At 46.4% G+C, this 15,469-nt stretch overlaps 1 protein-coding gene across 1 annotated transcript in view; it reads left to right on the forward strand.

Moving 5' to 3' along the window:
- The first annotated feature begins 2,349 nt into the window (after window positions 1-2,349).
- The window catches only part of LOC144476119 (fibroblast growth factor 8), a 62,977-nt gene continuing 49,857 nt past the window's right edge, over window positions 2,350-15,469 (forward strand). Inside the window, exon 1 of the mRNA XM_078192724.1 lies at window positions 2,350-2,396. Within this exon, the coding sequence (XP_078048850.1) occupies window positions 2,377-2,396 (20 nt within the window). The 5' untranslated portion in view covers window positions 2,350-2,376. The remainder of the gene's footprint in view (window positions 2,397-15,469) is intronic.

Genomic DNA, 15,469 nt, shown 5'->3' on the forward strand with positions numbered 1-15,469 from the left:
GTTGGAATAATCAGTGAAAGACAGTTGTCTAGCTGCGATTTGTATAAAATGAATTTCGGCAGTCCTTTAGAAAAATGTTACGTTCTACCTAGAAGAGTGGCTTTGTTATTATTAGCGGAGGACAAAACTATTTAGTTGATCCGTGGTCAAAGGTGCGAACCGATCGCTCGAGCATGAAATCGATTTAGGAACGATCGAGAAAAGCCTGTAGGGTGGATCGAAAAGAGTTTCCAAGATCGCTTCGAACAGCTCCGAGTTCCGCCTGTCCGTGTTCACTCCCCCTTTCGCTTTTTCTCGGTTCCCTGTCGAATCGGCGAAGGAGAACGCGTCTACTATGCGCGAACAGCTACGCTTCGCCATTTATCGAGATATATCGAAATAATCGTGCCGTTGACTCTCCGAAGAAAACAAACCTCGACTGGTTGCGATTTGCGATTGCGTAACGTTGACGCGTCATCCTCGGAATGGCCGGGCGAGTACGGTGAACGAGACAGTCTATAGGCGTGCACCGTAATTTATACCACAAGATCGTCATCCTCGGTTTACGATACAAAATAATAAACTATCGGCGGCACGAGAAAAATGATAAAAATTCAGGAATAAAGAGCGTTCCAAGCTCAACGAACGTAACAATCGCGACAGAATGTATGTTATGCGCTCGGAACAAAAGAAAGAAAAAAAAGACACGAAGATAGCGGCCGCCCTTCGAAAGTGCCCATCCACTTTGCAAACCATCGCGAATCGGCTCGAGCAGGCCCCGATCGTAAACTCTCCATGTTTCGTTCCTGATTTCTCGGTCCTCGTTCCTCGGTGTCGCTTACCTTCGTAGTCTGATCGGTAGGGTAGCAAGGGTGCACTCCCGTGGAGAGAGTACGGGGTGAGACGGCGGCGTGGAGGAAGCGAGACAGCGCTTGAAAAGGGGTAACAGCTAGAAAGAAGCGAAAGGGGAGTAGCGGGAGAATAAAGCCTCTGGAGGGGCAACCTCGTGTGCGAGGCGAGGCGAGGCGAGTGGAGGGGTGGCTGGAAAGAGGGGTGGGGGTAGGGTCTAGGCAAGCAACGGCGGCAACGGCAACGGCAACGGCAACGGCGACGGCAGGCGGCGGCAGGCGCAGGCAGCAGGGCAGCGGCCAGGTAAGCGAGCAGAGAGCAGCGAGCAGAGAGCGAGCAATAGTGGGACCGCACTCGCACGCCTCCGAACTCCGAGAGCCGAGCGCCCGAAGTCTCGCAACCAGCGGTTGTATATCGAAGCACTGCGCGTGGTACGGTCGTGTTGTTATGCCGCTGCTGCAGTCGCCGCTCCGTTTCCGCCGTCGCGCTCGTGCAGTGACATCGACACCGACACCGTCGACAGCGACGCTACGACTCTTTCGTCACTCGTAAATCCTCTCGAATCTCTTAAAGAAAGAGACCCTCGCACCCCTAGTGTGTTTCCCGTTTTTTTTCCGGTTGTTGGTGAATCGAGGAAAGAAGTGCGTGCCGCAGGTTGCCCGAAGGGTGTCTCTCACCTCATCCAGAGAGACCGCTAGAGTTCGAGGGATCGAGAGAAAGGCTGATAGAGCGGGAGAGTGGTTTTTTTTTCGTTTGATTCAGCCCCTTGACACAGCAGTTTGGATGAGCGCCAACAATCCCCGGCGACGTCACCTCGTCACGACGCTTCTGGCTCGCGTCCAAGAGCGCACAGTGGTTACCTGCGCTGCCCCCATGCCCACGTCCTCGTCCTCGCGATCGTCATCGACCTCGTCCTCGTCGTCGCCGTCATCGATCCCGTCGCGTGCGAGCGCAGAGCTCTTCCGGGGGTGAACCGGAAGCGCCCGATGCGAGCAATCGGACCGCTCCGTCGCGTGCTCCAGCGACCGATTTCGCGATCGATCTCGCGGCCGATCCTACGACCGAACCTCCGCGGCCGATCCACCGGCACCGGCAGCGGCGGTGCCCGCGGCGCCCGCGGTCAAGTGCGCGAATCAATCCACGATCCACGAACGACCGCCCGTTACGTTTCAGTTTCCGTTTCAGTTTCGGTCTCGGTCTCGGTCTCGGTTTCAGTGAATGACCGCTCGACATTCGACACAGTGCTGGCGGCAAGGATATGTGACGTGTAAACGATACATCTTTGTCGATCGATCGATCGATCGGGGGAACATTGTTCTTCTCGTGTATATCAGTGCGGAGAATTAGTGAGACCGCATCGTGAGAGGGAGAGGCATCGTACTGTGCGAGAGAGAGAGAGAGAGAGAGAGAGAGAGAGAATTACCGGTCATCGTTAAGGCACACACGATTCGGAAGAAAGGAGTCCCGCCTGGATGCAAGGATTTTGAAAGTAGCTCCAGAAGGCCAGCCCGACGCAATGCGTCGACGCTGCTGACGCAACGCGCCTGGATGCGTCTCACTTTAAGCACGTGAGTGTTGTTTTTGATTTTCCGACCGACGCGACGCGACTCTAGGCGACGCGGCGCGACGGGACCGCGGAAAGAGGGGAGATCGTTCGTCGTTTTAGCTCCTCCTCTCTTTCGAGCGATCCGAGGGGTTGCGCTCCAAGGGTGGTTCGTTCGGAGAGAACGAGAAGATGATTCGAAGGGGTAGAAGGGCGATCTCGACTTCTCCGCCACGATACTCGGACACCTGAGCGATCGTTTGCTCGTGGCTCGTGGCTCGTCGCTCCGGGACTCGGGACTCGTGGCTGGCGGCTCGTGGCTCGTGCCTCACGCGTGCTTCTCCGATTCCGATTCGAATGGTTTCAGAGACGATCGGCCTACGCTGTGTGCTCCCGGCCGACGATAGTGGCGTCGTAGGTGTTGTTCATGTTCTTGTTCTTATTGTTGTTGTTGTTGTTGGTGGTGGTGGTGGTGGTGGCAGTGGTAGTGGTCGCCAGTGCGCGCACTACGACCGCTGGTAAATGATCCTGACTCCTGACTCCCGACTCCGGACCGACCAAGGTTTTCGAACACGAATACTGGGATGACGTCCGCTTCGGATTACGCGCTCCTTTTACGATCTTGTCCATCCACCGCATCCACATCGCCGAACGCGGAACCAAATGTAAGTGTCCTAGCATGCGCAACTGTGGGGCGACCAAGCGCTTGGTGCCGCTGGAGATCTTCTTCCCTATCGTTGTTTCCGTGCGATCGCAATTAAGCGTTGCCGTGCTAACGCGCCTTTTCACCGGCTGTTCTAAAAAAACCAAGGAAACCGACGCCGGACAGCTTCTTCTCATCAAGCTGTAGGACGTTCGAAACTATATGAGGAAAATGTGACCATTCTCAAGTTGAGATGATAGAACAAATTATTTGGCACGCGTGTGATAAGACATTACATTGAAAATTGTCGTGGCTATTGCCAAATGAGCGAATCATGTTCCAAGATTTCTTAAAAAAATTCTGATCGAAATTGCTCGAACAGCTAGAGTGAAATGCGAACAGTGCAAATAGACGGAAATCGTCGATCCGTTTGAATGGAATACCCCCGTTAATGGTAGAGAGAGGAAAAACTCGCGTTCGCGACGTCCGAGTGAAAAGTGAGCCGAGTTGCGTTATGCTTGGCTAACGGTATACTATGCCCAATACCCAAGTTGGCAGGGGTGAAGCGTTAGGCAGATACGTTCAACAAAGTGCGCGAAAGAAACGTTTAATGCGATATTAATGTTTGTTGGCACACACGCGTGCGCTCGCGGGCCCGTGCGCCGGTGCGCCGGTGCGCTCGTGCGCCGAGGAAATCACGTTATGTAAAACAGGAATTCGCGGCGCTGTATTCGACGTTTTATGAGCGATTCGTGCTTCGTGCTTCTTGGAAGCGTTCTACGGACCGATTGAATGAAACTTGCTGATAGCATGATCGTCGTGCACGGTCTCGCAATACTTCGGCCGAGGCTGAATGCTGTTTTGACCCCGTTGAAAAATGATGGGACGCGCGCGCGCGAGCGAGGTAGATTTCACGGTGCCGCGAAACGACAATGCAAGTTCTCCAGTTTATTCTTCGAGTTTTCGCTTGGTACCGTTACGCTTTTCTCACGATATCATCGTTCTGTAGCTGGTTATCGTACCCGAACGATTTCGATTTCGATGATTTTGCAAGTTGGTGTTCGGCATCCGGAATTTTTCTAGAAACACGCCACAATGAAATATTGGAATGCATCTTGGATCTTGACGCCTTCCGATATGTTATTAATGATCTATAGCTCGCGCGAAGATCGGCCGATTAATCGTGACCTAGATACGGTTTGCGACACGATTGCGCTTAAATTCATGGATTTCGAAGTTGGATCGGTGCGTCAGGTGACAGAGTAAGCCGTCGATTGCCATAGGCGGCGCGACGCGGCGGGCGGTTTACGAGTGGATCCTATAAATAGATCGCTGGAGTACTCGATTTCGCGAGCATCGTTGCGGAATTCGCGATTTCTCGAAAACGAAGCGTGACGGCCGGTCACTCGAGCATCTACGCTCGAAGATGGCCGAGCACGGATTCGTGTTTCACGTGTCCGACGGACACCGAGAGATCGTCCACAGATGCGAACGGTCGCCGCGTCGATAGGATTCCGTCACTTTGGTGGTTATCGAAAGCGATGGATTGTCAGTTGGAAAATCAGACGATACGTCGCCGATAACCTGACATATTTTAGATAAGTGAAACGCGCAATTAAAATGCTTTCTGGATGAGCCCCGTTCGATTAAGCAACGATCGTTCTCTCGATCTGCCCGTCTCGCTCCCACGCTCTCGTCCCTCTGTTCTACTTTCGTCGCCGCGCCGCGCCGCGCCGCGCCGCCTCGTTTTATCGTCCCGTACTCTCTGGCTCTCTTCCTCTTCTCTCCTGTTCCCTTAAACTTAAACGCTGAAACGCTTAAACGACGTTCCGATCAATTGGTGCAGCGCCTCTATCTCCCCAATGACGAATCACCGCGATCGGAATAATTAAATTTCTTTCTCGTTGTCAGGCTTCCTGCGGATTTCCATTCCGGAGCATTATACAAGAATTTCTGACGGTCTTTCGTCTCTTTGGGTATACGTAGCTCGATCAAGCTACAGTTACAACACCGTTTATTTATCGATGAAATCTTGCAATCTTATCCGTTGAAGATCTTTGTTATAATGAAGCTACCCTTTGCTAGTGAATAATAAGTGGCACAAAAATGGCAGTTGCTCTTTTTTTCACCCAACATGAAATTACCAATGTTGAACATGATTTTCTTGTAATGTACACACCAGAAGAACTAATATAAAATTGTTCTTATAATTTTCTGAATCTGTGGATTGTACTTCAATTATATAGTAATCGATCGATGAACTTATCGGTGTCTTCAGAAATTCGTGCGAATCGTTCGACTCGCGAACCAAGTAGATTTCCTACCGTTGATCGCAACGGTAATGCAACGAGGTATGTACTTCCAGCGAAGGTTCCACGAATTTCGCTACATTTTCTAGCGACGTGCGCTCAAAGATTATTTTTATACATACCGAACACACGTACAGATAACGCAATCAGTTTCCACCTCTCCCTCCGCTATCGCTGCGGACAATCGCATTCGCAACGAATTGTGTTCTTCGGTGTTCAGTTTTCGGTTTTTTCGATATATTCGCGCGATCAAGCCGCAGAAAATCGGAAGCGATCGGCCCGGCCGGCACCCGGCCCATAGACGAGACGTCATTTTCATTTTCATGGAGTTCTTGAGAAATTTCCATCCGAGTGACGAGTATTCCGTGAAAATGACGCGACCAACCCGAGGAATCTCTGCCTACGCCACGAACGCGTCAATATTTCGAATATCGCAGACTCGTCGGCTCGTGTGCTAATATGAATAACAAGTGAACACAAGAAAGATTTTAGTGGGCTCGAATCCGGTTGTACCGATCGATAATGCACTTCGATCAACTATCGGCGCGCGTCATCGCTTTGAACCTTGCCTGTTGACGTTTTCGCAATTTTTCTGCCGAGTGCATCATCCACCTGCGCCTGCCGGTTCAAACAGGAAAATCTGTATCAGAATAATCGTACGATCGGCGAAGTATGCGTCTCTTCCGCGCAACTCGTGTCTAGCGTTTCTGCAAGTGGTCATTCGGATGTTCAGATTTCGAACAGGCACAGCTTTCGCTGATATTTCCGAGCTCATTTCCGGAGTTTCTATATAATCTCGCTTTGCGACGACGAAGATTTCGTGAAAATTTTGCGGAGATTTCATCGTCATACGTTTCTACTGATTCTTCTTTTATAAAGATCTGAGCGTGAAAGTAAAAGTAGGCATCCGAAAGAAAACAGAAAAATTGTCTCGTTCTATCAGAGAAACGATTAACACTTTGCCAGTGGTGCCACGTTATTACTAACAACAAAAAACTTTCACTTTCTTTTTCATAATGTGTAAAGTACATTAATCTAATTGAAGTCAAATGTAACTCAACAAGAGATGAAATCTCGATTTCTTGTCTTGTTTCTTGCAATTGTTAGCGAAAGGGGTGGCTCAGAGAACATTTTACTTACGAAACGTGTCATCAGTGTTTGGAGTCGCCGAAGCAATCCTTGGACCGAAAATCGTAGAGAAAATTCTATGAAACATTTGAAAGTCTGAGTTAGAGACGTGAGAGGCTGCTATTTTTCAATGTTTCTCGGACGACGCGATGCATATCCGATTGTTCTGTTTCGTTAGCGTTTGCGCCGAGTTTCAGTGTACATGGAACGTAGACGTCGAACGGTAGGCAATATCGGTACAAGTACGAGGGCAATCCAATCAGGAAAGCAAGGTCGTAGTAACGATATTATCCGCCTCGTGTCCCGGATTGATATCAAATACTGTGACGGCAAAGGCTTCGTAAAACAACTCCGAGCGATGCGAGCATGCAGCGCTTCAACTTTTTCCCTCGAATCCTCCGAATCAGCAGAATCCTAGCATACGTGCCACACATGGTATAATATTTCCATCTTCGTGAATTTTTTACCAATACCATGGACTGTCTCAGTGTACACCGCTCTAACATACATCTCGTACGAAAATGTCGGCGAGTCGTTCGTCCACTGCTCGTGTCCAAAGGATATTTCGAAAGCTTTAACCTTCCGCGATTCGAGTTTTGTAAATGGCTAGACGCGACTTACGCGTCGCGGAACCGGTAAATATCGATCTCTAGGTGTAAATTAGCGACGGAATCATAATTTCAATCTACTCCGATATGCGAAGCAGAGGAGTCCAAAGTCGCGGTGCTTAGCCATCTTGATTATAGAAGACGAAACACCTTTGGCCGTATCGTGGCTGAAGAGTCGCGAGCCGCGACCCATTTGCGGAACCTGCGAACGCGTTAATTAAAGCGAAAAGAGCAAAAATGGGTGAGAGATCTAGCTCGCGGGACTCTCTAACTAGTTCTCACGGTTGAAAGCTCATCCGTTCCAAGAGAGATGGAGAAAAAGAGCGACAGAGAGAGAGAGAGAGAGAGAGAGAGAGGGAGGGGGGGGGGGGGCGAAGCATAGAAAATACAAAGGCCTATAAAAATAGCAGTTGCATGAGAATCGGAAGGAAGAGTCGAGCAGCACGAGTTTGCAGCAGAAATTGAAATCACTTCACACCTGGATGACTCGAACGAGCAGTTCGAAACGTGTCGCTCGGAACATCGAATACTTGGAATTCTGGGAACGCCGAAAAAAAAAAAAGAAGGAATCTGTTATCGTGCAATAGGCGCTTCTACTCGTTTAACGTCCTCCGGCCTGCCAGATAAGGTTAGAGAAGCTCTCGTACACCTGCTATAGCCAGGGAGAAGTACTAATGCCCGCGAACGAGAACCTTTACTCAGCACATTATCGAGTCAAGTAATTGACCAAATTACTGATAACAAATTGCCGGACGATTTCTGGGAAAATTACTCCTGTGCTGTCGCGTCCTCGCCTTCGTCTTCGTCCTCGTCCTCGTCTTTGCCTGACGGTGTCGGTAGTAACAGTGAGTGCTCTCTACTCCGGAATCGAAGGTTGAAACGACGATAAAGGTAATGGATCTTCTATTAGACCACCAAATATGTCGGAGAGTCTCTCGCCACTCAGCGCTCTCAGCGTCCTCGGACTCTAATCGGAAATTAAGGGACACTACCTGCCGATATTTACGGTTAAGTGACACCTAAGTGAATTAGAGGCTTATTAAAACGGGAGGATACAGATTTCGAAAGAATATTTATGGATCTAAGTGAACGCCCCGCGATTTCTCCGCGACGTTGGGTCACCGCGCTCGGCTGACCGAAATGCTAATCCTTCTTCGCTTGTTTACGCTCTAACTGCCGCGATAACAATCTTAACAATTCGATATCAAAGCGTTCCATTCGAGCGAATTATAATTGTGATCCTAATCAAATTAAGAAGATTGTAATAGGCTAGCCTCCAAATGTACAAGGTCTTTAGTGCGACAATTTGTCGCATTGTACTCGTTTTTCTGTTACATGATTTTTTCGTCGTTATCTTTGTTTCTGGTCCGACATTTTTATTGTAAACATTGCTGCGCTTAAAATTCGTTGTTTGTTTTCGGAAAAGGAGAATTCTCAGTTTATTGTACTCATTGTAACATATATATTTTAGTGTTTTTCTGATAATAGAATATATAGTTCCTGAAAATTTCACTAAAATATGTTAATTACATATTTGTTAGAATGTTTTAATAAATATGCTCCGCGTCGTTAACGTGTTAATAATGCGTCGCCGTTAACTAATAAATTACCGCTATTGTTATTAAAAGTGTAAGAACGGGGGTACGCGCTGTTATAATCGCCGGGAGGAGAAAAAAAAATTGTTTACTTTGCATCCTGAGTACGGGCTGCTCAAGGAGTCTATAAATAATGAATGGAACGTAGTGCGTGACACAAGGCGGAGTATAATTATGAACATTATGTAACAGTGCAAATAACGGAAGAAAAAGTAAATGTCACACAACGTTATACATGTCTATGGTGAAAATGCAAGAGCCGACGAACGGATTCCGGTCGTTAACTTGCAAATCGATTGACAAATCGGTACGAAAGTAAACCGGTATGCAGACATAAATCCGCGAAAATTATAGAAGTAGAATGCGCGCGGTAATAATCCTGTCGCGTGCATTGTTTATTTGCACGATACCGTTATATTATCTTCTATACTAGAAGGGAATACGAGGCGAATTCTGTTTCTAATAAATTATACTATTAATATAGTATACTATTTCTATGGTATACTATTAATATGGTATACTATTAATATAATATACTATTAATATGGTATACTATTAATATAATATACTAATAATATGGTATACTACTAATATAACGTACTATTAATATAGTATATTATTAACATATTATACTATTAATATAGTATCGCGGCACAGAATGAGCGACTAACTGCCATTTAAACATTAACTGCATCACAGCAGTTTTCATTTCCCCATTTTCAAAGCTGCGAAGCGCACAGCGCTGTTTAAAAAGCAAACAAAAACGTGGTAATGACTGGGTGCTAGGTCAAGGCTGGAGAAACTTTCTGCGAGTTTAATTTCGCAGCGAAACTGCTGCAGCTCTTGACCTATCCATCCCGGAGAAATATGCAAAATGCTAAATGTTCCACGAACATTGATAAACAAATAATAACAGTGGGATAAAAATATCAGCCGATCGATAGCAAATTAATGTTCGATAACAAATTAATATACACAGACAACTCAAACAACTTCACCATCGTAAACAAATTGACACAAATTAAGGAAAAGCTAATATTTCGTTATTTATTAAATACTGCTAGTCTTTTTTGTCTAAAAGATAACGCCTTGACTGAATAATAAGTTTTAATCGTTAACCTACAGTATATGGTGGAAAATATGCACCATCGAATTTGTAGGAAATTTTTGATAAAAAATAAATATACTTTTATAAGTTTTTAGCTTTTTAGCGTCAAATATTTCTCGAAAGTAAGGAAACGTTTTTCAGTGAGGCCAGAATAATATCTCTGAAAAAAAGAAAGAAAAAGAATGTTTGACTTGTACAGGTAAGGAGCACTCGAATGTAGGCGAGAAATTGACTGTTCACGGTAGTTGATTTATTCGTGTTGGTAGTAGAGTCGGGTCTGTAGTCTGGAGTCAGATTGAGTTTTGACCTCGAGGCGAACGTGTCTCGGAGGTGCTCGAGCCGCGAGCCGCGAGCCGCGACGCGACGCGTGCTTGCGGCCGCTCGCTACCGGTGTTCCCAGGTAGCGGTGGCGTAGATGTATGTACTTATTGTGCATGTAGAAAGTAATGTGCCGCCTCGAAGGATATTTACATCCGGTGTGCGTTACGGGTCATAAGTTGAATCGGTGTAAGATGACAACCGATCCGGCAGAATTTCACTTGCGGCCCCACGTGGCCACGAAGACCGGTGTTCCCGTACTCTCGTGGAAACAGCCGTGTCTGTCCGCTAATCTACTTACCGTTCGCCGATTACTTTCGGCTCGAGCGTTAAGCTGCCCTGCTCAGGTTACCGTGTCATTTCCTTATCAATTATTTCATCAGACTACAAAGTCGATTTTCCCTCCGCCGACAAGGCCAGCAATCTCTTATTCGTATCAGAAGTTCTCTTCGATTCGACGGGGCTCAAATAATTCGATGGCTTTGCGTGCAATTCGACATCCATGTCAGAAATACGACGAAATTCTCATTCCGTTTCCGTTCGAGTTCCTGCGATTGATGCAAAGATTTTTCGGGATAGAGGGAAGAATATAAACGGAACGTTCGTTTAGTTCAGTACGTAGAGAAATAAATGGGTTCTGGACGTTGTGCAGCTCGAAATGCAATAGGTGGATAGTGGATCGTAACATCGTCGGATAGACAGAAAGAACGATGCAATTCGCTTAGCCGGTATCGCCGGCCGGCAGCACATTATCGAAAGAGAAAATAATTCTTGGAGACCGGGGTGATCCTCGCACAACACAAGACCGCGGAGCCATAGAGCCATAGAGCCGCGGAGCGATAGAGCCATCAAGCCATCGATCCGTCGGTGGGAATCGGCCGCGCCGGGTTCCACAAAGGATGCCGGGCAAAGTAGCCAACCCTCTCGAGGGAAACCTTAGAATGTGGTTTCCGGGGAACGACAGCGTCCAGTGTCTACGTTGATGGACTCGAATGCCGTCGCGTCGCGGCGTTTCGGCACGCTCCGGACTCCGGAAACGAGGAGGAGCCATCGTCGAACGACACGTGTGCGATTAGCCCGTCCATTACGGTATCTCTTTTCATTTCTTTCGGTTTTTTTCACTATTAGCCGGAGAGTCGGCAGAGGCGAGCCAAGACGCGAGCCATTTCTGACGGTCGTTAACCGAACGCCGAGGCCGCATCGAGATCGGGCTATTGCACTTTTAATGTTGCATCCCTGGGAAATATCCAAGATTTCGCCGCAAAAGAAACCCCCGGCCATATGGAGGAGACCCCCGTCCGAAACTGTAAAAGGACATACGACTGCGAGAATACGGCCGCCACGATTCGCACTCGCAATCGCGGTTAGATCCGCGCGGGCCACGGGCCGTGGATCAAGCGAGTAGCGAGTAGCGAGCCGCGCGTCGTTGCCACCCTCGCGAAATAATAATAATAATGGAGATGGTTCGTTCGCCTTCTCTGCCCACGCGCCGCGTGACAGGACTCATTGTTCTCCGACAGACGGCGAGCTAATACGTAAAGCTCTTCTTGCGATCGATCGCGAGCCGCCCTTTCTTCCTTTTTTTTATTCGGACGTGTCACGGAACAACTGGTTTTTTGCGCACCTGCGAAAAACGCTCGCCAAGCGAAATCGTCGGTGATTCCTATTCGTTTTCGTTTCGCTCGCTTTTCGTATCAACGCCGCTCTTTTCCGTGCTGCTTCTGCACTCTTTTACGAGGTCAATATTTCTGTTCGATCGGGTGTTTTCGTAGAATATCGCCGATCGCGACTGCGCGGACGTAGACTTCCCACGATTTATGAAATCCATGCTCGATTTTGATACGTTATTTAACCCTTAGCGCCCGAGTGGCGACTCTGCGGCGCCATTAAAATTGCTGTAACACCTTCCAAAATTATTTTTATAGATATCACCGAAGCTTAGATCGAAATATTTGTTGAAAGTGTAATTGTTATATGAGTCGCGAGACTCGATTCCATATGCATAAAATGAATTTTGTTATATAAAATAGAAATACTAGAAGCCAGAAAAATTATTTTAGATTTGCAGTTGAAATGTCTTCGAGTGCAAAGGGTTAACACTAGAACTAATGAATATTGTTTTATAACGTTGCCAGAATTGGATTTATTTAAATTTTGTACAATGTCTATTATAATACGTTCTCGAATAAAAGTAATGGAAACTGTTGAATTTCGACTTTGAACATAAGAATTAGATATTATCGGAATGTTTATTCGAATATCAAGAAGAGAACGATTTATTGTTCGTTGGACGCTTGAAACTCTCTGGATCCATTGATCATTTCTTATTTATTTATTTATTCATGCGAACCGTCTACATAGTCCTCGGTTTCTATCGTTAATCTAGAGAAATTGCGATAGACCGCTTAACAGTTTACCATTGGAACAAAGAAAACGATAACAAAGCCTTTATATCTACCTTCACTCTTATCAAACATTTTTCCAAAGATTTTATTGTCCGAGAGAAGTACTTGTATATTCTTGAAGTTTCTTCTTGCCTTTCTTGTTTCCGACGTAAGGACGCAACGTTAATCGAATGTTTCGTCTTTTATTTTTACCTGCACCTTTCGCATCGTCGACATGTCTAATAAACGAATGTTTAAAGCTCTCGTTGCGCGATGCGCTTCGGCTCAAATGATTTCAAAAATATTGGTCGAATCGAATGACGCTGACAAAAATGCTCGAGTTTTTGGAAACACGTTTTTGGCTCGATATACGGTAAATGGTACGATGGCAGATAATAAATGTTTTATTTCTGAAACGATTCCGCGTTATCGTTGTTTTGAAATGGATCTTTATTTCGTAGAGTGCCGGTGCGATAATTTCAAAATCAATTCGATCCGATACCGAGCCATGTGAATTCACTTTTATTCTTAGAATAAACGTATCCATATCCCTGAGTAAACTATCGACGGATTCCACAAGGTTCCGACGTTTACACGGTTTTATTAACTTCGTGCCTGTGAAGCTCCAACGAAAAGTTTGATTTTCGAAGGTCATCGAGCCGGGATAATTGTGACGATCCTTTGTTAACGGCCGAGACAAGATGTGATCGTTTCCCTGTTTTGACTCTTGGCATGGCCGACTCGTAAATTAACATGCAAACAACGGGCATATAATGTACGCGCGCGTACGTATATGTATGCGACCACAAATGGGCAAATATCATGGCAGTGGAAAGTTTTGCGTTAACAAATAGAGAGGAACGTGTCGGATATCTAACTAGAGTTTCTCGCAGGTGTATTAGAACACCGTGGCGCCCCTAACTCGTTCCGCTACACGTTCGTCTCGACAAGATTTCTTCGACGAAGCGAACGATGTATCTCTTCGATCGATATCGCATTGTCCAGGCGTGTCGGAAAATGTTTGCCGGTCGGTGTTAATTTCTTGACACCGTGCGATATCTGTGAAGAATAAGAACGAAAGGTAGCGAAACCCGATGAAATCATACCGTTCATCACTGTTCCGATTAATGTAAAGAAAGGGAGGGAGCACTGGGACGGTATTCACGCGTGCAAAACACGCGAACGAGGGATCGAGGAACGGCAAATAATTGGCAGGCGCAGTGGTTCAATTAAAAAGTTAATCAGCCCGTTCCACGGATCAGGCGATCCTCTCGGAGGAATACCGCTGGAGAGAGGAGTCTCGGAAGAGCGGAGAAGAAAGAGAGACGGCGAGGCAGGCAACGGCGCGTCACGGCACGGCACGGCGCGTCACGACGCGTCACGAGCACGGCTTTCGTACGTAGATATTCTTGACGCATGATTTTCGATCCTGGCCATTTACAATTATTATTCCGTTCGAGAGGCTAATTGTTATTCGCACAGTAAACAGATGTACCTGGCAATTGGTTCTCCGAAGAAACTACGGCTACTATTAGTTTGATTTGTTTAACTCTTTCGTCGTTGGTTTTGAGAAATACTTATACGTGTTCTAATATAAAATAATGAAGAGGACAAAAACATAATAATTAAGATACATGTATTCGAAACTGGAAAAAAACTGAGGAATTTTTTCTCTGCTTAATGGGTTCATTCAAACAATGAACGATGTAAATAATTTATTTATATGTTTCGAAATAAAGGTATGAAAATACGAATGAGTCAAGCAGATAAGTATTGTCCAGGATTCGGTTTATAGGAGAAAAAATTAGTCTAAAGTATCGAACAATGTCCAGACGCGTAGGAAAAAAGTTGTTTTACGTCGCACGATCGAGCCCGGCCGCAATAAATTCCGAAAAATGGCCTAGTTGCGACGAGACCCGACGAGAGGTAGCCTCTAACGAGCGTCTAATTATTGGAATTGGACGAGAATCGGCAGCGAGCGTTACAGATTTGCTCCGACCGGTGATATCTCAATTAAGGATAAATGAAAGGCGGCTATAAAGGTAGATTTACAGCCCGATATAAACGCTGTGGGGTCAGCTATGAATCGTTTATTGGTGTAGAACGAAAAAAACCGCTCGATAACCTAGGTTAAAAAGCGGCGATGAGCCGACGCGTCGCGTCGTTCCATTTCGGTCTGGAGAATAACGAGCTAGACCACTCGTAAAAAGTTTGGTCGGTGAATATTCGTCTGTGGCCCGTCCTTCGAGACAGTGGTAAAATCCTCTGGGAGCCTAGAGACAGCAGTTTCCCTCGGAGAACGGTGTAAATCTTTCGTTCTCTGGACGATATTGTTAATGATCGTGTAAATCACCGTGAACGGCCGCGTAACACGAACGGGACGCGGCCGATGAATCGACTACCACCGTGTATGCCGTGCCACGCCGCGCCACGCCACGCCACGCCATGCCATCTTTCTATAAGGGTGGAACCGAACAAAACAGAACGGACAGGACAGGACATGAAAGTCGGCCCCCATAGCCCAGTTCTTGTTTTTGTTATACTATGCCGGACGTTACCGTGATCCGGGATCCCGCTAACGAGTGTCTTCTGCAGAAACTGACCCGACGGCAATTCATTTTTTACGCCGTCAACGTTTAATGGAATGCCAACGGTGATGACAACCGTGTCGAAGACGAAACAAGAAGAACCCGGCCGTGATCGCCGGTTAATTTAGTAATACTCAAACTCGTAGACCTGCCGTCTCTCTAGAACTCTGTGATACACCTGATTTTTATGTTCCGCCGGACGATCGATCATTAATTAACAAGGGTGAACTCTACATTGATCGAATCGGTTTGGTCATATTATTATTATCGCGGTAATATTACATGGGGTAAAAATGATTCTAATAGAAAATCATATAAGCTCTTGTTTTTATTAAGGAATAAAGAAAAATAAAACTATTAAATGGCTTTCTATTAGAATGATTTTCATTCACTTTAAAATCTCAGATGAGATTAATT

This window comes from Augochlora pura, chromosome 10 (genome assembly GCF_028453695.1).
Source record: "Augochlora pura isolate Apur16 chromosome 10, APUR_v2.2.1, whole genome shotgun sequence".
Lineage (NCBI taxonomy): Eukaryota > Metazoa > Arthropoda > Insecta > Hymenoptera > Halictidae > Augochlora > Augochlora pura.